The following is a 27382-nucleotide window of genomic DNA, read 5'->3' on the forward strand; positions in this document are numbered from 1 at the left end:
GGCACGCCCCAGCCCAGCCACCACCACCATAAAAACATCCCATCTCTCCTCACATCATCATCATCAATCATTCACCATCATGGCGACGACGAGTACAACTACTACAACAGCAGCTGCTGCTACAGAAACTTCTCCGGCGTGTGCCCCGGCTATAATTGCTTTCGGCTTTCACAAAAAGACAAAAACAGAGCCGCGAAATGTAAAGAATGCGGTGTGGTCATTAAAGAAAAGGGGTCTACAACAAGTAACTTTCTTCGTCACCTCAAAACGCACAAGGAGAGGTAAGCTTGTAAATGTCTTACCTTTTTAAGCGTCTCAGCACCAAATCCATGGTTAATCCAATACTCATACTTGACATTTGCTACTATCAGAATTCACTACTATTATCGTGATAGTTTAACGTTGTGCTCATGTTTACGTTTGACCAGAGTAATCTAGTAAGAGAGCTGTGACACGCTTTGATCTCGCCGCAAAGCGGGTGCCTATGGGCGATATTTCCAAACATTGCTCCTATGGCTGGAACTATTCCATTGAGATAGAATGAGCACTTCCGCATTCCATTGTTTGATTGATTGATTGAAGAATTTATTAACAGTTTGCAGAATTACAGTACATTTCAAGCACAAACTCAATACAAAGGCTGTTAACTGTGAGTGGACGACCCAATTAAGCATTACACTTGTTTCCAATAGGGTCCACCATGTTCAAATCATCAAAACATTTAGAGACGTACAAATAGACACTTCTATAGACAGAACAGGAATTCATCATAAAGGAGGTAAAAAGGGAAAAGAAATATATACAGTGAGGGGAAAAAGGGGGGGGGGGGGCGGTGGGGGGGGATTCAGATTTTACGGGGGCCAGTTTCGAATTGCAGCCATCCGTAGGTGCCCTTTGAGAGCGGTTTTGAAGGAGTCAAGGGATTCGCATGTCTTAATGACAGTTGGTAGGGCGTTCCACATTTTGGTGGCATAGGAGCGAAAATAATTTAGTCCCTTGTTTGTGCCGAATCTGGGTTGTACATGGCTGTTGCACTCCCTCTGGTGTTGTGGGTGTGGACTTCGTTAACATTAAGGAAGTATCTAGACAGGTACATGGGTATCTTGGTGGTGTATCGAATCTTGTGGACCAGACCCATTGCAAGATGCTGTACTCTGTCGTCGACCCTAAGCCATTCCAGCCTGTCGAAGTGGGCAGGGGTGAGGTGGGTTCGGGGGGCTAGATCAAGTAGGAGCCTGACCAGTTTGTTTTGGGAAGTCTGGAGCCTGGTTTTAAGGGCCTTTGAGGTGCTGTGGTACCAGGAGGTGCATGCATAGTCAAAGAAACCCTGTACAAGGGCTCCTGTTAAGGTCTTCAAGGTGTTTTTGTTGACCAGTGAGGAGATCCTGTAGAGGAATCTTGTTCTATGGTTGACTTTTTTGATTACGTTGGTGGCCATTTTATCACCGGAAAGATTAGCCTCCAGGATGGAACCTATTTGCCTTGCTGAGATTACTAATAGAGCCAAAGAGAATGGATTCAGTTTTTCCCAGGTGTAAAGATAGTTTGTTATCAGCGAGCCAGGTGCAGATTCTACCGAGTTCAGAGCTGAGGGCATTTTCAACCTGCAGTTTGTCCCTGTCCGAGACCAGCAGTGCTGAGTCATCTGCGAACAGGAACAAGTTGCAGTCACAAGCTGAAGTCATGTCGTTTACATATATTAGGAACAGTAGAGGCCCTAGCATGCTTCCTTGTGGAACGCCACAGCTCACTGGGAGGGGGGGGGACAGTGTTCCGTTCACTTCCACCATCTGTTCTCTCCCCTCCAGGTAGGATTGCATCCAGCTCACTGATGTGCTATCGAAACCAATTGCTTTTAGCTTGTTAACCAGTATGGAGTGGTTCACGGTGTCAAAAGCCTTTTGGAGGTCCAGCATGACCATGCCGCAGTATTTGCCAGCGTCCACCTCTTGTTTGATGTGGTCGCTCAAATAGAGAAGGCATGTGTCAGTGGAGTGGGATGTTCTGAAGCCAGATTGGAACTCGTACAATAATTTATTAGTGACAAGATACTTTTCAACCTGTTCATAGACTATTTTTTCCATCACTTTCGAGATGGAACTAAGAATAGAAATAGGGCGGTAGTTGCCGGGGTCTAATTTACTCCCTTTCTTGTGCAAGGGGGTTACTTTGGCCAGTTTGAAATCTTGGGGGACCTGTCCCTGTTTGATGGAGAGGTTTACAATGTGGGTGATGATTGGAGCTATAGAGATGGCTGAGTCTCTGAGAAATTTGGAGGGAATGTTGTCATGGCCTGTGGCCTTGTGGGGTTGGAGGGCACTCATTGTTACAATGAGAGTCAACGGGAGTGTCATTACTCTCTTACTAGATTACTCTGCGTTTGACGAAACAGGAGGCACTGCCTCCTGTTTCGTCAAACGTAAACATGTCCCGTTTATTAGATCAGATCTATCAGATCTATCGACACACCATAACTTGTATGTTTGCTTTTGGGGGTACGTACGTGCCGCACGTTATTCGTAACGTAAACGTCAGAGGCTAAGATTAACTAAGGCTAAGATTGGTAACAAAATAATAATAATAATAATACAAAAATATATATATATACATTGCCTGAGTTGTCAGTTATCATCTGTTGGGCCAACAGATAACTGACAACTCAGGCTATATATATATATATATATATATATATATATATATATATACAATTTTATTATTAAAAACACAACATAGACATGGTGCAACATTATAGAACCATTTATCTCAGAACCTTGATTCACTACAAAATCATGCATATCAATATCATCTTATCCATTATCCAGTTTTTGTGAAATAATTACTAATTGGCAACCACCCATGTTGTTCTCATTCATACAGGTATTCTGAATATGAGAGGGCCAAAAGAGGTTCCTGTGGAGAGGGTCAGAGCAGCCTTGAAGACTTCTATCACCCCAAGAAAAATGGTGTTCAAGTTTACAGCCAGGGCAATCCCAGACAGAAAGCCATTACTGAATCCATAATACAAGACCTCATCATTTCATGCAACATGCCTCTGTCTTTGGTTGAGAAACCTGGCTTCCGGAACTTCATGTCATTGCTGGAAGAGAAATACAGCATAGTAAGTCGAAACACTATAACCAGACGTCTAATAGCAGACAAAGGGGCGAAGATCAAATCCAAATTACAAAAGGCAGACACTGTGTCTGTGACTGTGGACATCTGGACTGACAGAAGCATGCGTGGGTTTCTAGGTGTAACAGCCCACTTCATGGAAATAGAGAAGGACAAATCAAGGCTGCAGTCAGTTCTCTTAAGTTGTGATAGATTCCAAGGTTCACACACTGGAGAAAGAATCAGTGAAAAATTTGAGGAGATATGTGACAAGTTTAATATAAAACACAAATTAGATTACATTATCTCTGACAATGCCTCAAATATGAAGAAGGCCTTCACAGTATGTTTCCCCTCAGCACTGGCAGCAGCTGCTGAGAGGGGTGAGTCAAGATGATGAGGGGGAAGCTGACGATGTTCAAGATGAAGATGCAGGTGTAAATGGCGACTTATGGGAAGATCTGAATGAAGACCTCCAACAGGAAGTGGACACCATCCAGAGCAGCTGCAGGCAACAGCGGCTTCAATGCTTTGCCCATACATTGCAGCTTGTCGTGCGTGATGGACTTAAAGAGACCAAAATAATTAATTGTGCAATGGCAAAGGTGACAAAATTCTGCAGTTTACTTCATTCAAGTTGTTCACTTAACACAGCCGACGCGAATCGCGTATCAATACGTTATCAATTAATCAAACGTCGGGTGCGAATCACGTATCAATACGTTTCAATCACTTTTTTATAGCATACTTTCATTCATCTTTTTACCCACCCGGACAATGAAGAACCATCACCCTATCATTGCTGCTTAGTCCCGCTCACGTGATCAGAAAAAGAAAAAAAAAACCCTCCCCTCCTGAAAACAGGAGGTCGGGCCGCTTTACGTGTAGAAGCCATTGTAAAATGGACGCGCCCATGCCGATCTAGTCTGTGTGTGAAAAGAATCAAATTTCACCTAACCTCGCCTCACCAGGCTTTCCTCCACCTATTGGCTTTTACCCAACACTATAGTACTCGATTCCCCCCTCCCCTCCTGTTTCTCCAGAAGGAGGATCTTGCGAGATGCACCGCGCAACTGTAGAGAACAGTTGCACCGCTCACTTCACAGGGGTGTGATTTTTATTATTACAGTAGAAGTTTACAGACCAAACTGTAAATAAAAGGTTTACATGACTTTCTGTCTCAGTCCGTATATAGCGAGCTGTAGTGAATAAGTACAGAACAGTTGCAACGCTCACTTCACAGGGGTGTGATTTTTATTATTACAGTAGAAGTTTACAGACCAAACTGTAAATAAAAGGTTTACATGACTTTCTGCCTCAGTCCGTATATAGCGAGCTGTATTGAATAAGCAGAGAAGCAGAGAAGCAGAGAACAGAATATGGGACAGAGTTGCACCACTCACTTCACATGGGTGTGATTTTTATTATTACTACAGTAGAAGTTTTTTTCTTATGAAAGCAGAGAGTCTTCTGTTTCATACGGTATATAGTATTTATATGTCGCTATAGGCCTTATTTTGTGAATATTGAGGAGTTCACGTCCATGTCTTCTCTGAAGTTATCTGGTGGGCACAAGCTGCATTCAATAACCAATTACTGTCTAACTGTACATGGGATCAATGTTTACTCTTTTCCTCGTAAAAGTACACATTCAGGGCTTTCATTCGGTGTATAGGATGTATAGGATATTTATTGGGTTCAATTTTATATCTGCCTGTCAATGTCTCTGACTTTAAACCATCCATAACTCTGCTCGCTGTTCAAGATAACCACTTCCAGGCAAATGCAGGTGTTGCAAAAAGGTCAATATCTCCAGAATGGAACATGGTAAAATCAAAATGTATTTTTTAAATTGAAGTGGACAAGTTCAGCTTTCTTTTGATGTATGCGTGTGATTCTCGCTATAAGAGAACATTTTTCTGTGGGCCCCCGAACAAGGCCTTTGTGCAATGTTAAACGGTAGCAACATCCAAATAGGCCTGTTGAGATCTTGTAGCAATCAAAGTGTTAAGGAAGCCTTTGAGAGAGAGTATGGGCCCAATCGCAGCATACCCTCTGCTGTATCAACTCGCTGGAATTCAACACTCCGCCTTGTAGAGGCTGTCACTGACCTTGATCCCCAAAGCCTCAACACTCTCCTGGAAGAACAAGGACAAAAAAACCTGTGCCTAACAGGTAGAGAGTTGACCCAGCTGAAAGAGCTTGTGGAAATTCTGTCCCCGTTTCTTCAAGCAACAGATCTAGAGGGTAGCAGTGGAGAAGATAAGGAGCCTTCACCAACACCTGCAAAAGTTCCACGCCTTTTCTCTGGCTACCGGAAGAAAAGCAGCAAGAAAGAAACAGACCCACGCTCATCTGTCAAGGCTGAACTCAAACGCTACATCCAGGTGTCAGAGTCCTCTGAAGAAGAAGCGGAGTGTCTGGATTTCTGGTTTAGTCATGCAAAGGTCTTCCCCAGAATCTATTCTGTGGCTATGAGAGTGCTTAGTGTCCCTGCTACCAGTGCACCAGTGGAGAGGATATTTAGCCACGGAGGTATTATAATGCGCCCGCACAGAGCTAGGCTTAGTGCAACAAACCTGGCAAGCTTGATCTTTTTGAAATGTAACGAGCATATTCTTGCATAAATCATTTCAAGGTCTTTCAAGACCTACTGTATGAGCCTAGTACAGAGCCTAGTACACCTTTACCATTAACCATTCTAATTGCTTTCTTAAAAGAGCTTGGGTAGTGGAAGGACATTGTCAAATAGCAGTCAGGGTTGACTTTATTTTATTTTATGTACCCACGCATGTTCTATAATTCAAGGTCTGCTGCCTGCCACTAGAGGTCACCAGAATCTAGTTCATAAATGTAACTTCTTTGTTACTCAAAACCAGTTTGTTTCATAGTAGTATGTATTACTGAATGATGAATACTGTGATTCTATTGAAAACTTTAGTGTATTAAGAGTCAAGAGAAGGTCTGACATTATTGTGGGTGTTTAATTTTACAGCACGTTTTATTTATTTTATTGCATTATTCTTTTAAGGCCAGCTAGGCTGTCATCAGTTTGTTTTGCATTATGCAAATAGTATGCACTGCAGTAACTTTATCTTTCAGAAACAAATCTGAATTAAAGGAAATAAGAAGTGTTATAGGAATAAAGATGATACTGCTATACAGCCGGACTCGCTGTCAAAAGACTCGGGACTCGACTCGGACTCCAGTTCCGAGACTCGTGGGCATCTCTGGCATGCACTGGTATTGAAGAGTGCTGAAGTTAGAGGACTCATTTATACTTAGTTGCATGCCAGTGTCTCACAGCTAATATAGCAGATTTACAAGTTCACAGCACATCGCTGTGCTGTAATGTTGACCTTTCTCTCTCTCTCTCTCTCTCTCTCCTCAGAATGAGTGATTAAGTTCAAGGCACTGCCATCTGGGTGCTATGATGGTGCTGGTCTGCTGGAGAAATATATATATATGTTTTCCCTACGTAATTTGTTGAGTGATTTCTGTCAACAGGGTCATGCATGGAAGTATAAAATCATCAAGTCATTACTTTTAATAAAGATTCTGAATCTCTGGAAATATTTTTGCAAGACTGACAATTTGTTTTGAATCTGTGTATGTATGAAAAGTTCAGAGTTTCAATTTGTCATACAGTTTCAGAATTTACATTTTGGTACTGTTCTCCCAGGGTATTACATAACGTGTCACAATGTGACCTTGTAGATCTTCCATTTAGTTTCAATGGTAACACTGTGTGGCCTCTGATGACAACAAGAGGTCATTCAGGGTTGAATGCTGTTGAACAGGGTGTTGTAGCAGATTGTAACCTCTAGAGTGTGCTGTTGGTTCAGTCACTGCACAACAACCAGTATTGAAGGAGATATTCCAACACATTTTGATGTAAATTATCAGAGATTGTCGATCAAGTTAAACTTGCAAAATACTTTTCAATTAGTGTAGAGTACTCTACACCAGATGTATCTCATATTGTTCAGCTGTCATTTATAATGCGTTAAGTGTTTCCAGACGGTGAAATTCAAGAACGCTTCCTAGAATTCCTCCCGATAACAAGCCATGAAGGTGGTTCACTTTTCAATGCTGTGATGAGAGTGTTTGGTGAACTGAGTATTGCTATAGAGAACTGTCGTGGCCAGGGCTACGACAATGTGAGTAATATGTCTGGTGTATACAAGTGTGTACATACTGTCTCGCATCCATGCAGTAAATCCTCTTGCAGAATGGGTTCCTCGCAGAACATTCTCTTAAGTGGGAGTCAGATCTGTAAACTGCTGTTTGGAAACGGGTCAGTTCTTCAGTCTTGCAGTCCTTGTATGATTTCTGTTCTCGATCACCATCACGTTGGCAAGTTATCACCAGTAAGCTTGACCGAAATGGTTGATTCTTATGTTTTGTATTTCATTGAAGCACATTCCTCACTTGCCGTGGGGAATGTGCTATATAAATAAACTTGACTTAACTTAAATTCCCATTGACAATGGGAACGGCACCGATGATAAGAGCGCCCCTAACTTCACAGTTTATTTTTTGTAAATAAGTGACAACTTGCCTTATAGCCTGTGTGTGTGTGTGTGTGTGTGTGTGTGTGTGTGTGTGTGTGTGTGTGTGTGTGTGTGTGTGTGTGTGTGTGTCTCAACATTAAGAGACACACACAGTGTGAGAAAATGTGTGTGGCCCCTGATAGCCCCTGACATCCTAAATGTTCTGATGAATTGAAAATGGTGGACCCTGTTAAAAAAGTGTAATGCTTTATCATGGTGTCGTCCACAGTAACAGTTTTTGTATTGACCTGTGATTTCATTTGAAATGTACCCATTATGCATACTGTTTAATACATTTTCAATCAATCCAATTCAATCAATCAAACAGCTAACACCATATGTTGTTACATTGTAAATACCACGCTGGAAATAGCAGATCTACAAGTTCACAACATGTCTCCCTGCAACACACGTGAGCTTATAGATCTGCTATTTTTGGGTGGTTGGAGGTTTGGTGTATATGGGGTTCTCAACGTTTTTGGCTGGAGACCCCCGGGAATACTTTGGCCATGTCCCGCGGAATACCATTTGATGACATTTAACCTCTCAGACCCAAAACTAAAGCATATTTTGTTATTGTTGGATAAGATTGTGTCCACAATTCCATGCTGTATTGATGTTTGTACCATTGGGAGAGATAACAGGAAAACATTGATAAAAACAGCAATTTTCTACATTATCTAATTATGTAGATGCAGATGTTGCCATCTACGTTTATAAACATAGATGGCAATAAAAAGGTTAAGACCGGGAAAGCAGCTGTGTAACTTTAGATTTCAACAATCATACTTTGGTTATTCAAAAATAGCAGATCTACAAGCTCATATTACTTCACTTTGTGCCACGCTACAAGCTTGTAGATCTGCAAATCTTTGAATATATAACCTATATTTTTAAGGGTCCCAAGTAATCTCTCTACTGGGGATAGGGCAGAGGTTATCAGGGTACGCATATGTACTACAGGGGGGGTACTTCAGAGAAAGTGGAACATGGAAAAACGTTAATGTGCTCAGGATGCTCTAATTTCAAGTCTTTCACTCCTTTTCTTATTTGTAATGTTATGTTTTTCAAAAGGTACGTGGCTTATCGTTCATTCATAGCAGATGTGTCATTCCAACTCTTCACGCTTTCCTGATCTTTTCCCCAAGGTGGGTTATCATCATCGGGTGGCAACGTCCAAAACGGCTACTTTTCACTACAGATATACTTGACAAACTCACCCAAACTCCATACCATAGAAATAAATGCAAGGACACTTACTTACTTGTATATCATCAACATGCATTTATTTATTGTTGTTATTGTTTCAGAAATGTCTTACACACCTTCACTGTTACGTCAATCTAATTGGAACTAAGAATATACCTTAAAATAATACATGCTTTGTATTTACAATCAGATTTGGATTTGTTGACTGGCATCCCTCAGGGGTCTGTACTCGGTCCCTTCATTTTATACAAGAGCTACGGGGCTGTGCCTCCTTTTGTCAGCTGCATATGTCAGAATAAACATATTCTCCAGATTATATTGTAAACGTGATGAGACAGCAGGGTTGGGAAGTAACGGATTACATCAGAGTACAAAAAAACGGTAACTGTAACGTTTTAAGAGTACATTTTAAAATGTGTAATCTGGATTACAGTAACGGAGGTATAGTAACGGGGGTTACAGGCTTGGTTACATCTCCCCTTCCCCTCATCAATCTTAGGGCTTCAAATAAGTTAAAACACCAAACAATAAAAGAATCAGTCGATTACGCATGATAAATGATCATCAGTGCGCTGTGTCGCTGCTGCTGCCCATGCAGCATGCACTGTGGGCACACGAGCAGCGCGCTCGCGTCGGTCCCCCAGCAGCACCAATGGTTTTCCCCGCCGTCAGAATCTAACTCTCCACTGTCTCCAGTCCCCATATACCATATTTATATTATATTATATTTTATAGCGTGATCTGTAGCCAGCGGACACTGACAGCTCTGTAACCGCGGGGACAAGAGGAGGCGGGGTGTGGAGCCTCTGGACGCGGGGACACGGGTGGCCGTGGGTAGTGAGATTCCGACGGGGAGTGGAATGATACGATAGATACTGTTCAAATGGCACACCAGGCGATGCATAGCTCACTATATGATGCGGACATAACCATAACTCCATGGATGGCTCCATGGCTTAGCGTTGATTTCTAGATGCAAACTGAATCAGTCCGCGATTAATTACAGCTGTGGATCGCATCGCGCATGGCGAAGTCAAACTGGTTCACTCAAAAGCTTATTTGTCTGTGTGTGTGTGTGTGTGTGTGTGTGTGTGTGTGCGCGTCGTATCTGCCTGCCTGTATGCCAGCTCTGCCTGCCTGCCTGCCTGTCTGCCTGCCTGCCTGCCTGTCTGTCTGTCTGTCTGTGTCTGCCTACCAATTTGTACATGTCTTAATTTGGCTGTATACATATATTATTTATATTTGTATATGTATTATAATGATTAGGAATTATTATTATAATGATTAGGAATTAAATTGCCTTTTGTGCAAACCTGTGCCTAGCCGAATAGGACTACATTTTAACATGAATCATAATGGTGGTACTTGAGAGCCAAATATTTTCTGAGGTGGTACTACTGGTTGAGAACCACTGATTTAACAATATTTCTGTAGTTTTTTCTTAATTTTATATAGGCTAAACATTCTGCTCTGGTTATCAATGGTAAAACTTGTTTTATGTAATTAAATAGAGGTTTGCTTAAAAGTAATCCAAAAGTAACTGAAAGTAACCCGTTACTTTTTAAATTGTGGTACTCGGATTACGTTACTGACTACAATGTATAGCAAGTAACTTGTAACTGTAGGGGATTACTTTTTAAAAGTAACCTTCCCAACCCTGTGAGACAGAAGCGTTAACACATGTATGCATGTGCAAACAGTAGCCTACAATGTTTCATAATGCAAGGCTATACGTTTGGTGTAGGCAGTGGCGGCCTTATATATGTTAATGATTCAATCGTTTCAATTGAAACGGGCCTCAAGCCTCCAGGGGCCTCCCCCCCCAAAAAAAGTAGTAGTAGTAGTAGTAGTAGTAGTATTAGTAGTAAGGTTGTAGTAGTAGAAGTAATATTGCATTGCATCACAGCCTTCCAATCAGCCTTGTCAATTATTCAGTCTCATCCGTTACGTCCACTTCCCAGTGTGTGCACTCACTGCACTAGCAGTGCTGAGAGTTGCGATTGCATCATTGTATAGCTTATGCTGCCTTCCAGTTATACCTTAAAGTAAAAAATAATGTTTAATCAAGCTGCTTTTGTGTATTTTTCTACTTGGCTGTGTATGCTGTTCATGCTTTGAAGTCCGATAATACACACTGACAAAAAAAATAAAAAATAAAATAATGATTCATTATTAAAATGATGACGTCATGAGCGGGGCCTCGCAATCTTTAAGGCCGCCCCTGGGTGTAGGCTACTAATCCAGTTAACACCTTGGATGTCCAAGCCGGAGTTCTCCGTCCAAGTTCAAGGTCACGGTCAAGTGCCCAAGCCGGAGATTGATAAACAAGACGGAGATTAATGAAAACAAAACCGTTCGCATCGCTCTAGAGCCTTGGAGCGCTTGTTGCCCGATCCGATGAGGTGTCAAAAAGTGACACGGCATCGAAAATCTCCCCTGCCGAAAATCTTAAAACGATCATAACTCCCGATCTAAATCATCCCGTCTAATTCTGAAAAAAAGATCCTGTGTTAGACGGCGCTCAGCGGTCCAGTCGCTAGTCGCGATAGATTTATTATTACCTCCCGTTGTTGTCGATCGATTCTAGAGTGTTGTGGCTATTGTTAGCTGCTACACAGACATGCACACCAGCTTCCGGTGCACCGGTAAAAGTGGCACCCTGGATGAAATGGATTAAATAGTTCCGGGCTTCTAAGGTGTTAAGACATATTTCTGTCATACTAACACTGAATGTCTGTTGTTCACATTCTGCTGTTGTGCATCTATAGAGCAACCGTATTGGTTGTGTTTAGCTGATCAGAGACATTATCTGTCCTCACAAAGACACACTGAGGAGTCATCATAAGCAAGCCCAAACACAGGGTAGAGAGGTTCAGTGAATGTGGTCTGGAAGGTGTAAAGGTGGGTCAGTGAGTCAGAGGACACGTCATAGAAGGACAGAGTCCCAGCAGGACAGTCTAGATACACGGCTACTCTTTTGGACATGAAGAGACCATCAGGGAGGAAAGTGAGCCTACTCTTGTGATAGACCATGTAACCGGTTCCACCACAGATCAGTCCCCAGGACTTTTCATTCTCTCCAAGCCCACTACCCTCTCCTCTCTTGCTGATTGTTTTGTAACCCACTCCCATCTGAGCCATTCCACTCCGCTCTACCTCCCACATGTAACGGCGTCCAGTAAGACCTTCTGTACACAGAACCTGTTTGATCATAGAGTATGACTGAAGCTCCTCCCCCTTTGGCTTTGTCACCCTCCTGTTGTTGTCAGACAGGCAGAGACTTCTGCTTGCTGTGTTTGGGTCCAGAGTGAGACGATGGGAATCTGATGAGAAAACAACACAGTAAAAAAACATTAAATAACAAAAAATCACACCTGTGTGAAGTGAGGGGCGCTCTCATCATCATACATCATCTTAATACATCATCACGCATCGTCATACATCACATTCCGTGCAGCCAATCAAATCATCACAAATGTCATTCCGGCCAATCACTTTTGGCGTTATCACTTTTCTGCCCTCACTTTTATCTTCAATATTTACTTTGCTCAGCCAATCAAATCATGGCTATGGGGTGATCAGCCAATCACAAGCCAATGCTTGTGTTCACCCGGAAAGTTGGGCATAGGAGGGGATAGCGCACCCTGCTTTTATCATCTATTGCTTCATTGTGTGGCGGTCCGCCCCTACTTAATTTATTCACGTCACCTTCATTCACATCACTTCATTCATCCATCTATCTCATCCATTCACAAATCCTGTCAGCCAATCACATCAGGCCATTTTCCTCATGTTACCTACCTACCTAATTTTGACGTTTATTTAGTTTATTTATTTATTATTTGGGAGGGGACCTGTTTATTAAACAGCTGATTTAATTTGCATTTACTGACAAATGGAACTATTTGAGTTGTTGTTTTCCACTTGAACTGAACTTCATGAATAAATCCTGTGAAGTTTTGAAGGACTCAGTGTGGTTTACTGTCGAACTGTGGAACATTGAACATTTTACTAAATTTGAATAATTGTGTTGGGTTCATTCTATTGTCTGCATTTAGGCTACTGTGAATGTACATTTTTGGTGTACATTTATGGGTGCATGTTTTAATGCATGTGCCCATGTGGGTTTTGCTCTGAGTTGAAGGTATTTAACCCTGAAATATTGTCGGATGAAAACCCGGCTGGCACCCCAAAAGCACATCCGCTACATGTACTTTTGTAGGACCGAAATAGCCAATTTGCTCATCTACACAATCCTAAATTATCCATTCAATGTCAATGGCGTTTATTGTTAGCGTTGTCTACATGTGATGTAAATTGTCCATTCATTGTCAATGGGAAATTAATGTTTGTGTAGGACAAAAATAGCGATTTGCTCGACCACATGACATAAATTCGGCATTCATTGTCAATGGCATTTAATGTTTGTTAGGACACAAATTTCACTATAGCTGAATATAGGAGGTGCTAGCGCACCTCAAAAAAAGAATTCACTGAGAGAGAGAGAGAGAGAGAGAGAGAGAGAGACAGACAGACAGACAGACAGACAGACAGACAGACAGACAGACAGACAGACAGACAGACAGACAGACAGACAGACAGACAGACAGACAGACAGACATACAGACAGACAGACAGACAGACAGACAGACAGACAGACAGACACTCACATTGTGTAAGGAGTTGAGGATTAGTCCAGAGTTCTCCTCCATGTTTCACACTGTGGGAAGTAGAACAACAATCCATCAATATCTAACTGTCTAACACACTGTCTCCACTACCTGACACTACAGTGTTTCTGTAACCATTACCATCAATGTCTTAAAACGGGGTGAAATGGTTAATTCCGTCATTTTAGTGTGTATAGTGTGTTTGTTTACGTCAGACAGCCGGGCCAGCTCTACCAGTTTACTGCTATGTGGCTTATATTTCTAACCTATAATGTTTTCAGATACATATTTTAGTGTGATGATTAAGTTTAATACACTGTCTGGAGTTTAATACACTGTCTGGCAGCTTGATTAAACATTTTTTTTTACTTTAAGGTATAACTGGAAGGCAGCATAAGCTATACAATGATGCAATCGCAACTCTCAGCACTGCTAGTGCAGTGAGTGCACACACTGGGAAGTGGACGTACCGGATGAGACTGAATAATTGACAAGGCTGATTGGAAGGCTGTGATGCAATGCAATACACTGTCACCTCGAATGAGATTAAAAACGGGGTGGTTCTGTAATCAAAACCACCTGTGTTTAGACTGACGCGCAGCAATGGGAATAAAACAGGTGAATTTAATCAGGATTCATTAACACCTTAGAGGCCCAGGGCGGAGTTCTCCGTCCAAGTTCAAGGTCATGGTCAAGTGCCCAACACAGAGATTGATAAATAGGACAGAGATTAATGATAACAAAACCGTTCGCATCGCTCTAGAGCCTTGGAGCGATTGTTGCCCGATCCGATGACATCGAAAATCTCCCCTGCCTGTTTAGCTGACGAAAACAAAAATCTTAAAACGATCATAACTCCCGATCTAAATCATCCCGTCTAATTCTGAAAAAATATCCTGTGTTTGACGGCCTTCCGCGGTCCAGTCGCTTGTCACGATAGATTTATTATTACCTCCCGTTGTTGTCGATCGACTCTAGAGTGGTGTGGCTATTGTTAGCTGCTACACAGACATGCACACCAGCTTCCAGTGTGCCGGTAAAAGTGGTCTGTGCGCTATAAATGATGGGCACATGGATGAAATGGATTAAACAGTTCCGGGCCTAATATGCATGTGAGCCTCTACCTGATCACGTGGCACGTTTTCGTTCAAATTAAGTAATTCAAATTTGATTTGTATTGACTTTTGATGTAAAAATACACACCAATGAAGATGTTCCCATTTTTTGGCATCCATTGTTAGGTATGTCCATATGATGTAAAAGTGTGAATAACATATTTTTAATTTCAGTAGGTCACAATGCACACAATGCATCCACTACCTGACACTACAGTGTTTCTGCTACCATTATCTTGGACAGACAGACACCCTGTCCAGACAAACTCAATGTCAGAGGTGTGGACTTGAGACTCTACTTATAGACTCCAGTCACACATTTGATTGCCTAAAAGAGCAGTGCTTTTCTGGGCAGAGGGACAAACTAGCGCTGGAAACCGACGGCAACGTCCACCAACCTATGAGCCCACCTCCCCTCCCCTCCCCTCCCCAGTAGAACGCAGCGGAGAACACTGATGTCACCAAATTTGGAGCAACGCAAATTACTATAGGTTCACTCCCAACTCCTATGCCACTATTCCTGCTGGGTTCGGTCAGGCTTTTTTTATTTTATTTTTTATTTTTTTAAACAAAACGCCTGCTGCGGTCCCCGAGGCTACACATTTATGACCAACTTTGACTGACTTTCGTTTTTTCATGTCATATGAAAGCAGGGAATCATAGCTTCAAATTGACATATTGGTTGTTCAGTTTTACCCACCAGTTTTGGAGATATGGCTTATAGAGTAATGTCTTGCAGAAAACAGCGAGTTGAGAAAACAGGCTTGAAAGGTTCACTTCTGTGGTCTCTAACATTACACCTAGCTACATGTTTAAGCATTTATTTCATATTTGCGATTTCAGCTCTGACACTTATTTCAGACATGCTCTATTATGTGAAGAGTCTGCCTGTGCTATTAACTCATTTTGAAAAAAAAGTTTTTCTCCTCTGGTGAAAAGCTGGAATTTGTGCGATGGCAGGCTCTCAGTCAAATCTGGTCACATTTATTGACTTTAGACTCGCTTGAAAATGTGATTATTGTGGTGAATATGCACCTTCTTTTTGTATAAAAATCACATCATGTTGATTAGGTGATGTAATGGTGATGTAAAACAAATGGTGACAAAACAAACATTAAATTATCTTTATTGTCAATGGCATTTGATGTTTGTGTTTACAAACACGATTATGTAAATTTTCCCTTCATTGTCAAGGGCGTTTTTAAAACAAACATTGAACTAAAGACAAACATTAAACCTGTATAATTAGGAGGGGCTAGCACCCCTCGTAAATAAAAATTAATGTGCACAATTTGGCTGATGTGACTGATCATGACTGTATAAAATGGGGTGGGAGGAGGGCAGTGTTGGGGCAGACTAGCACAATAGACATTATGCCATTGGAACATGAAACTAACCAAGATGGACACCGTCCAAGTGTACTCACTTCAGAGACTCCAGTCCAGAGAAATGCTTCAGTCCAGACATCGGCAAGACGTTGAAGGTCAAGTCTAATTCTCTCAGATGAGAAGGATTAGAGCTGAGAGCTGAGCCCAGAACTTCACAGCTTCTCTCTGACAAATAGCAGTGAATCAGTCTAAATGAAAGATAAAACAATATATATTAGATTGTCTGCTATAAAATGCATTATTCTGGATAGGGAACCTGCTTACAGGCACCTATTAATTTAACAGACCTGTCTGGATGGACTGTCTGTCTGGGTTTTAGAGTAGATCAGACTTGATGATTGCACTAACCACTTATTGTATCACCTAATTTACAGTTTGGCTATACAAAAGTGGTTAGGGTTGCAAGGTCTACAAGCATGCATTGTGAGCTTGTACATCTGCTATTGAAAACATGAAATGATTTGATTTCAAAATCGGCCATGAAAATGCCATATCTGTATTGAATCGGTCCCAGACAGACAGACAGACAGACAGACAGACAAAAACTCACCAAAAGAAAGAAGACAACATGGAAGAGGGTTAACATGTACGTAGGCTACTGTACCTCCTCATTATTCTGCAATGTGTGTAACTATGATATCAACCTTATTCATACTCTTCTAATAAAGTCTCACCACAGGATTCATATGTGACCAAATTTGCCATTGGATTGTTTTGAATTTCCGTTTATTCATGTCATATGAAAGCAGAGAATCATAGCTTCAAATTGACATATTGGTTGTTCATTTTGACCAACCAGTTGTGGAGATATGGCTTATAGAGTAATGTCTTGCAGAGAAACAGCGAATTGCGAAAACGGGCTTAAAAGGTTCACTTCTGTGGACTCGAACATTACACCTAGCTACTAAGCATTTATTTCATATTTGCATGTTGATTTCAGCTCTGATATTTATTTCAGACATGCTCTAGTATATGAAGAGACTGCATATGATATTAACTCATTTTGGATAAAAAAAACAATGAATTCAGTTTTTCTCCTCTGCACGATGGCAGCCCCTCAGTCAAATCTGGTCACATATTATAATCACTGATGAAAATAATTATTGTAAATTAATCTCACCGTAGAGTCTCAAGTCTACAATGTGGACTTTTCAGTGCTTCACAGAGCAGGCCCAGAAGTGGATCAGGTATGAAGTTATAACTTAAATCCAGGTGTCTTAGATGGGATGGATTAGAACTGAGAGCTGAAGCCACAACCTCAATGTGTTCCTCTTTGATACCAATATCAACAAGTCTGTAATTACAGAGTAAACTTTTATGTAAAATCAGAGATGATCAATCAGACCACGCACGCACGCACGCACGCACGCACGCACACACACACACACACACACACACACACACACACACACACACACACACACACACACACACACACACACACACACACACACACACACACACACACACACACAGTGTTTGCAGTGAAGACACTTTTAATTTATTCTAATTTATAGCAATTTATTCTATTATTCTATAGCCAGGCTACCCAACATAAACAGGTGTGTGTGAGTGTGTGTGCGTGGTGCGTGCGTGCGTGTGTGCGTGCGTGCGTGCGTGGGTAGCACCGGTCCTTCCGGAACCGAATACCCGAGAGCCGAACCGAGAACCGAGCCATTTCGGGTCCAAAATATTGACTTGTCCCTCGGGCAGGGTCGGATCCATTCCAAATTGCTGCGGGTCTCGTTTGAGTCGTCTAAAATGCAGTTACCCGAAATTACCGAGCTTTAAATACAATAATACTATAATACTATAATATTAGTGGTGTGCATCTCTCCTTTACAAGACGATTCGATACGTATCGATATGCATGGGCTACGATTCGATTCAGAGACGATACATTTATACACAGAACGATTCGATTCGATTCGATTCGGTGGAATTCGATACGATTTCGATTTTGTGGAACTTTGTGGAATTTGATGCGATTCGATTCGATTCGATACGATACGGTGCGATCTAACACATTAAACCTTTTTTCATGTTTTATATGAAGCTATCTATAAAGTAGCATTGCTGACCTTCAAATAGAGATCTCATAAGACTTAGTATTAAGATTGAGAACAAAATAAATACCTTTGTAAAAAGATGGATGACAAATGTATCAAGATTCATTTTAATTTAGTATCACATGTCATCGTGTTTATTCTATACTGAAAATAGACAAATCACCGACATGTACTAAAGAAATACTTATTACTTACTGTACTACAAACATACTGACATGGAATGAAAATCTGTCTCACAGTACACACACCAATTTCTAAGACCTTTACTTTGGCAGGTACTAGAAACATGAAAAAGAACACAACATATGCTTATGTTTCTACTGGCTTACATTACATTTCCCCTTGGCAGTGCCAGTTACTTAGTCAGATGAAGAAATATGAAAAAGATCACAACAATAGCCACTGGCTATTAGCCAGCCATCTTCAGGCTGCAGTACAGTCTAGTCTACAGTGCAATCAATCCCTGTACTTTGCAAATCTCCTGTTATGGAGAAATATGAAAAAGATACATTTTAAATTACTAATTTAAAATGGAAAAGATACATTTTAAATTAGCCACCCTCAGGCTTCAAATCAGTAGTCTAGTCTACAGTGCAATAAATCCCTGTACTTTGCAAATCTCCTGTTATGGAGAAATATGAAAAAGATATATTTTAAATTAGCCATCTTCACTCTTCAGGCTTCAAATCAGTACAGTCTAGTCCTACAGTGCAATGAATTCCTGTACTTTGCAAATCTCCTGTTATGGAGAAATAATCTGAAATATGAAAGATACATTTTAAATTAGCCATCTTCAGGCTTAAATCCCTGTACTTTGCAAATCTCCTGTTATGGAGAAATATGAAAAAGATATATTTTAAATTAGCCATTCAGGCTTCAGTACAGTCTAGTCTACAGTGCAATGAAATCTTTCTAACTCCAATGTCATAACGTAACATAACAGTACAGTAAGTGCAACATTTTAGTGCAAACAGTATATAATAAAGTGACAAAAAGAACAAAACATATCTTGAGGTAACCTGTAGTCTTCCTGAGTCTTCCTTAGAGCTTTAGGTAACTTGTATTTTGATCTCTATAGGAAGTATAGAGATCAAAATACCACATTCTTTGTTTGTATGGGGCTGACAAAAAAATATAACTACCATACAAATACAATTTTTAAAGTGGCTTTGTTTACCTGACACAATCTAATCTGAGTGCTCTGTCTGGCATTAACTCCTCTTACTATGAACACTGCTGTAACATGTCACGTCTGTGTGTGTGCATGCGTGTGTGTGTGTGTAGGCTACTTTAAGACATTTGCTTGTCAAGATTCTTCGTAAGGAAAATCAATTGATCGATGTGATCGTGTGTGAGTACACTGCGTTGAGCAGAAACGATGTCTCCTGCAGTGCTGAAAACTCTTTCTGATGCCACACTGGTGGCTGGTATACAGAGGTATTTCTTTGCAAGAGAAGACATCAGTGGTAGGTCCACCTGCCGGGCTTTCCACCACTGTAGTGGGTCTTCATCCAGGGGCAAAGGATCCCGCTGTCTGTACCTTTAAGAATCAAGAGGGTTTGTCATTCACTCCTGCAGGTTCAAGCCCTAAGCAAGGCAATATTACTGACATCAATAATATATACACAGGATAATAATAAAGCTAATATTGGATTGACATTACATAAAAACGAAATAAGATAAAGCAATCCTACTAAATAAGATAAAGTAATAAGATTAAGGTTATTACCTTGTGACTTCCTCGATAGCTTTCTCCCTTGAAGATCTTGCTGCTGTTCTCACTTGGAAGATTTCTCCGAACAGCTGATTCAGAGCCACACGTTTCTTCTTTTTGAGAGGACGGGCATCATCTGAAATAGAAAATAAATAATACGTACTGTCACTGTGTATTCATTGTTTTGTATTCCATCACTCTTGAGTGCTTTTCTTTCACCTTACTATTATGCAATATCTCAATCTGCTCACAGTGAATAAAAACACACCTTTTGGCTCATCCTGGATCTGGGGACTAACGATGCCGATGTCTGGATCTGCAGGAGCAGGAGCGGGGTCTCCCTGAGGCGCTGGATCTATCTGCATTGGCTCACTCTGAGCTGGATGTTCTTCTGGCCTGTTTACATCCTCTGCTTCCTAATGACATAATTAATTATGTATAAAGTCATATGAGATTAGATTAACAATCAGACAAATGTTTCCCACTTATTCATTTCAACTAATTTCAAAACAAAAAGCTAATGACTAGTCTAGCAGCAATACATTCAAGCTCTGTTAAAATGCACTGTAAAACTAATAATTCATATTGTGTTGACTGAATGACAATGACTAGCAGCAATATAAGCTCTGTTCAATGCACTGCTGTAACTAATATTAATTCATGTTGTGTGAATGACTAGCAGTCTAGCAGCAATACATTCAAGGTAGCTCTATTAGAATGCACTGTAACTAATAATTAATATTGTCATTGTGTGAATGAGTGTGTTTGCCAGGGGGGGGGGGGGGGGGTTACTATGTTACCTTGTCCTGGACAGCTGCAGCTTCATCTGTCAGTTTCAGGTAGATCCTCTCAGCCTCATGGTCACTCAAGAATGGCAACAGCTTGAAGCGAGGGTCCAGAGCTGCTGCAGTGTAGATGAGGTCCTGGATGCCGTTTCCTGTGTACCGTTTCTCAAAGTCATCCCTGAACACCTTCTTCATGGCAGCAATGACTTCTGTGTCCCCAGCAGATGCCACAAAGTGCTTTGCAAGTTTAACTTGGAGGGGGGCAATCATTGAGAGTGTGGGCTGCTCATCCTCACACATAATAGTGGTCACAAGTTTAACATCTCCCATCAACTTGACTATGGCTTCAGCATCTAAAAGGTCACGGTCTTCAAGAGTGTTCTTGCTCACCGCATCCCCTTTTCTGATCTCCCTTGAAGCGAGTGTGGCAGACACTGCAGGTTCCAGTTCCATGTAGCGCTCTAGCATGTCGAGCGAACTATTCCAGCGGGTGGAAACATCATGGATTAGTTTTTTGGTTGCCATGTCCAGGGACCTCTGTTGCTCACGTAGGATTTCAGCTGCTCTTGTGTTGCGATGCAGAAACCCAACAATCTTCCTCACTTTGCCCATCACCGTTGCAGCAGTGTCGACTTTGAAGGCTTTCTGTGAGGCCAGATTTAGTGTGTGGGCAAAGCACCCAAGGTGCGGACTCATGTTTGCCTCCACTCCGGCTACAATCATGTTCCGTGCATTATCAGTTACGAGGGCTGGTTCTTTATCAGCAATTTTCCACTCAACACATGCTTCTCTCAGTAAAGTACCCAAGTTTTTCCCTGTGTGTGATTCATTGAACACTCGTGTTTGCAAGACGTGGGTTTTTAACTCCCACTGCGGAGTGATGTGGTGGGCTGTGATCGTCACATATGAATTTGTTGCACGCGAGGTCCAAGCATCTGTTGTTATAGCCACTCGCTCTGCTTTTGCCAATGCTTGTTCAACTTCTCTCTTGACTTTTATGTACAACGCTGGCACACGTGAATCTGTGAAATGGCCTCTACTTGGTATGTGGTACCTCGGCTCCAATGTATGCACCATGAAACGAAAGCCATCATTCTCAACCACACTATACGGGCGCAAGTCCTTTGCAATGAAATGGGCGATCGATTCCGTGATTGCCTTTGCCCTTGGAGAGTTGTGGGGAAGTTCTGACTGGAAAAACTGTGCAATAGGCGCCGTGTCTTCTTTTGTGTTGTTGTGTGTTGTGGGCGCGTCGTCGTCGGTAATGCCATGCTTTCTCTGCAGATGCACCTTCATATTTGTTGTGGCGCTTTTGTATGGAACGGTTGTCCTACAAAGCTTACAAATTACCTTCGTTTTGTCTAGTTTCCCCCCCCTCTTATGAAATCCGAAATGTTTCCAAACAAAGGATTTAAGATGGGACCCACCGCTGTAAATAGTCTCTCCTGCCTCCATGCTGATACTCTCGTGTGCTGTTTTCTTTGTTGTTGCTGAGTCATGCGGTGTCGCTTCTATGTTCTGTCGCGTAGTTGCATGCTAGCGTGACGCGTCATAAGCACGCGTCGCTTTCCTGCGCAGGAAGTAGCAGAGATCTACAAGTTGTCAACCCGTCGCAATGCACGGTGTTGTGGGCTTGTACATCTGTGTTTTCCCCGCAGTTACTGCAGTTGAATCGATATATAACTTTAGGATCGATCCAACGTCCGATACAGACGCTATATGGACCGATCCAGACATACGTGTATCGATGTAGTCGTATCGTTAATGTTAAAATCGATTATCGATCCATATCGATATTTTTTGACACCACTACATAATATACAGTAGCCTACATTATTATAAATTAATACCACGACACAAATGGAGGCGGATAGGTGCTCATGCAGCGACATTAAGGCACAATACTCAGTACTGTAGTACCACCTGGTATGGATGATTGTCTGCAGCCCTAAAGTCACAAATGCTGCAACAACTGAACATTTGTTCAAAGATTGTTGGACAACAACTTCAGAAACTTTATACATCCACGTATGATAACAGCATCCTAAGGTTAGCAAGGAATATCACCTCTAATACTAAGCATGTGTTGTATGGAGAATATAGGTTGCTACCTTCAGGAAGGAGATATGGTGTACCAGCATACAATAAGGTCAGACTAAAGAGGTCCTTTGTCCACCAGTCGACCTTGAGGCTTAATCAAGAGTCGTAGTAGCCACAGGATAATCTAAGCGGTGGATATTGCTCTTGTCTTCATGTCTTTATGTATGTAAATTGTCTTGTTCTTTGTGTTATGTCAAATGTGTGTACGTATATGTGTTCTGCATACTTGGCTGCTGTGTCGCAAGACAAATTTCAGTGTGAACTGACAATAAAGTACTATATCATATCATATCATATCAATAGTCTATTTAAATCATTACGTGAAAGTTGATTTGGCTGAGTCTGTCAAAATGCTGAGACCTAATAATTCAGCTCCCATGCAAATGCTACAAAATAAATACAAATACAAACCAGTGGAATTTGTATCATGTCTATATTATGCATATCATAAGCTCAGCAATACATAGTTGACATGTTTTCTTTTTATGTGTATGTGTGTTGATATCATTTTTGAGGTTTGAGTACTATTAATTGAAGACTAAAGCATTCTATATACGCATGACTTGATCACTGGTTGACATGGAAACTAGAAAGGTCGCAATTTAAAAAAATTGCAAAGTGTGGTTGCCGCAGTGGCTTACATATGCCCCTCCCACTGATATTGCCAGCCAATTACAATGTTGCGTCACCCCTGCGATCATGCGTAAGTAATTCGGAGGGGATTTATCCCCCCAAAAATATTTTTTCTGCAAGAAACGGTTACATTTTCCGCATTTGCGGCGCCCCCTATGGATGAAAATGGAATCGCTTTTGGCTTTTGGTTGATTAAACCACCCGCGACATCTGATTCAAATTTGGGATGGATTGGACATTCCGTTCGGGATTTTAGGCATCTTTTGTAAAATAGGCCCCTCCCACTAACTTCGGACGACGATTAAGGCCAAACGATACAGACAAAAAAAAATCAAAAAATCTGAAAAAATGTTTAACGCGGTCCGATAGGTCCAGAGATCATGTGTACCGATTTATGTGAGATTCGGACAGAATCTGTAGAATCCGAAAATTAAAGTGTGTTTTGAAGAAAATTCAAAATGGCGGAAAATCTATCCTGACGCAAATGGGCGTGGCCTATATGGGGAGATGCGTCATGGCCCAAGGAATCCAGGGCAAATTTTTATTTTGAATTTACGACCTACGGTTCAAGAGTTAAATATATATATGATTTTTCGCATTTTCCCATTCATGTCAATGGGGAAATTTAATTCACTAATAAATTAATATCAATTAAACTATACAATATTTATCTTAGCAATGAGCAAGCACACGATTTCCGGTCAATTTGACATATGGCTCAAGTGCGTACAGTCAAAACTGTGGGACTAGTAGTGGGACAAACTTTGTCTTACTCTAGTTAAATAATAAAAATAATAAAGTGTTACAATTACAATAGTCTAGGGCAACCACACTAATGAGCAGACATTACGACCAAAGTCATGGCCGAGTTCAAATGATGAATTCCACACGTAATGTGGGAATGGTCATAAACGTCCGTACGCTCAAAATGAGCGTAAACAGCATTGTGAATCTGGCCCTATGTGTCCAATTCTATTTAGGATCGGATCAGATCTGTGCCGTTTCTAACCAGATCCAATCCTTTCGGGCCATTTCTGGGCAGGGTTAGGGTTAGGGTTAACATAGGGTTAGGGTTAACATTCAAATTAGAATGTTACCATACCGTTTCGGTTCAGATATCACCTGTCCCGTTTCGGACCGGGTCCAATATTATGGACCTGTGCTAACCTCTAGCGTGCATGCTATTGATAACCATTATTGTTTCGTGTTATGGTTGTGTAAATTGATGGATCTTTGATATGATGTTTGTGTACTTTGTGATGTGCCTGGGTCAGATATGTGACAAAAATGACCATCATGCCTAGTTTTATTGTAGTGGTGTGAAGGTAGTAGGGTACATTGATTTTTATATTTACATGACTACTAACCGAGCCTTTCTGCTGTTCCTCACAGCTGGGATCAGTCTCCATTGCCCCCCATTTGATGTGTTGTGTGTGTCCAGGTCCAACTCCTCCAGAACCTCGTCTGACATCAGCAACATGGAGGCCAGAGCTGAACACTGGACCGCAGACAGTTCTGACTTTGATCTGTCAGCTGTCTTCAGGAACTGTTGGATCTCCTGATGTACTGAGTGGTCGTTCATCTCCATCAGACAGTGGAAGATGTTGATACATCTGTCAGGAGATTCAGTAGGATCATTCATCTCCTTCAGGTTTCTGATGGCTTTCTGGATGCTCTCTGGATTGTTCTCTGTCTGACCCAGCAGGCCTCCTAACAGACTCTGGTTGGACTCCAGTGAGAGACCATGAAGGAAGCGGACAAAGAGGTCCAGGTGACCATTCTTACTCTTCAGGGATTTTTGCATGGCTCTCTTCAGGAAGTCCTCCAAGGAACTGACACGGCTGGTTACCAGGAATGGCTCCAGTACCTCCATGTTCTTCTGTGTGAAACAGTGGAACAGGTAGACTGCAGCCAGAAACTCCTGGATGCTCAGATGAACAAAGCTGTAGACTGCTCTCTGGAAGAGCACACCCTCTCTTTTGAAGATCTCTGTGCACACTCCCGAAAACAGCGAGACTTCTTTCACATCAAGACCACACTCTTCCAGGTCTTCTTGGTAGAACATGATGCATACTTTCTCCAGATGTTCAAACGCCAGCCTGGCCAGCTTCAGAAGAACTTCCTTGTCCTTCTCCATGATCCGATGTTGATTATCTCTCTCATCATACTTCTGCTTTTCCCTGTTTATCTGAACCAACAGGAAGTGGCAGCACATCTCAGTCAGGGTATTGGGCAGCTGTCCTGTCTCGTCTGTCTTCACCAGGTCCTCCACAACGGTAGCGGTCATCCAACAGAAGACTGGGATGTGACACATGATGTGGATACTCTTTGATGTCTTCATGTGTGAGATGATTGTGTTGGCCAGCTCCTCATCATCACTGAACCTCTTCCTGAAGTACTCCTCCTTCTGGGGGTCTGTGAACCCTCGTACTTCTGTCACCATGTCAATGCATTCAGGAGGGATCTGATTGGCTGCTGCAGGTCTGGTGGTTATCCAGAGGAGAGCCAAGGGGAGCAGATTCCCCTTGATGAGGTTTGTCAACAGAACGTCCACCGATGATGTCACTGTGACATCAGAGATGATGTCATTGTTATCGAAGTGCAATGGAAACCTGCTTTCATCGAGACCATCAAAGATGAAGACAACTTCCCAGACAGCGAGCTGCTCTGCTGTGACCTTCTTTAACGCTGGATGGAAAACATGGATCAGTGTGAGAAGACTGTGCTGCTCATCTCTGACCAAGTTCAGCTCCCGGAACGAGAAGGGAACCAGGAGAATGACGTCTTGATTCTCCAAACCCTTTGCCCAATCCAGAATGAACTTTCGCACAGAGAATGTTTTTCCGATGCCAGCAATGCCCTTGGTCAGAACTTTTCTGCTGGGTTTGTCTCTGCCAAGGAGGAGGATCTTAAAGATTTTACAGCACTTGATTAGGTCGTCATGGAGGGTCTTCTTCTTGGAAGCTATCTCAAGCTGCCACACCTCATGTTGCTTATTAACCCCTTCACTCTCTCCTGCTGATAGGTGGAGGTCTGTGTAGATGTTGGAGAGGGAGGGCACTTCTGTGACGTCTGTCACACGATCAAGACTATTCAAACTGACCATATAATCTTTTAGATCCTCCTGCAGACTCACATCTGTTACGAGAATAGAATGGATATGTTTTAAACATTCAGCTTCATTTATAACATTCCATCTTTGCTGTGTTCATTCGTTGTTAATTAAATGTCCTCCTTGGGATAAATAATTGCCACAGAAATTATATTGTGTAAATCAGTGGCTCTCAAAGTGCGGTCTGGGGACCCCCAGGGGTCCTTTGGGGGGGGGTCCTCGCAAAACTAATTAATAAAGCACAAACACCTGTTTAACCACTTTAGACCTATACATCAGGCAATTTGACAGTAGATCGTATACATACAAGCTTGCAATGTGTAACAATGTCGTGTGAGCTTGCAGCTCTGCGAACTTCAAAACATTTGGAATATTGTTTTTAACATCTAAAGCACGTTGTCAGATAGGGGTCACATACAAACATGTTTTCAGATAGGGGTCACATGGTACAAACATGTTTTCAGATAGGTGTCACATGGTACAAACATGTTTTCAGATAGGTGTCACATGGTACAAACATGTTTTCAGATAGGGGTCACATGGTACAAACATGTTTTCAGATAGGTGTCACATGGTACAAACATGTTTTCAGATAGGGGTCACATGGTACAAACATGTTTTCAGATAGGGGTCACGTGGTATAGAGGGTATGCGCGTGACATCATCATCAAACCCGGAAGTTATGCAGGAATGCCTACTGAGTGGCAAAAAACTTTTTTCTGGCCTTGACAGCCCATACATCCAAACAGAAAAGTCCTGATTGCATTAAACAACGTTAAACAATGTTAAACTCACTTTGCATGTTGCTTTGCCACTCGATGTGCCATTCACTTTAAGCATGCGCATACCCTCTATAGACAGATAGAGGCCATAACATGCATAGTGGCAACTTTGACGATGGAGAGAGTCACTATATTTCCACA

The 27382-nt window shown here is 41.7% G+C and overlaps 1 protein-coding gene across 1 annotated transcript in view; it reads right to left on the bottom strand.

Moving 5' to 3' along the window:
- Positions 1-12089: 12089 nt before the first annotated feature.
- LOC306935569 (protein NLRC3-like) overlaps positions 12090-27382 on the bottom strand; it is a gene marked incomplete at its 5' end in the record, with an annotated part of 35564 nt that continues 20271 nt past the window's right edge. The window contains 5 exons of the mRNA XM_079518668.1: positions 12090-12196; positions 13544-13579; positions 16068-16234; positions 17167-17340; positions 24715-26485. Coding sequence (XP_079374794.1) covers positions 16081-16234; positions 17167-17340; positions 24715-26485 — 2099 coding nt within the window. The 3' untranslated portion in view covers positions 12090-12196; positions 13544-13579; positions 16068-16080. The remainder of the gene's footprint in view (positions 12197-13543; positions 13580-16067; positions 16235-17166; positions 17341-24714; positions 26486-27382) is intronic.

The sequence above is a fragment of the Electrona antarctica genome (assembly GCF_951216825.1).
Source record: "Electrona antarctica genome assembly, chromosome: 13".
NCBI lineage: Eukaryota > Metazoa > Chordata > Actinopteri > Myctophiformes > Myctophidae > Electrona > Electrona antarctica.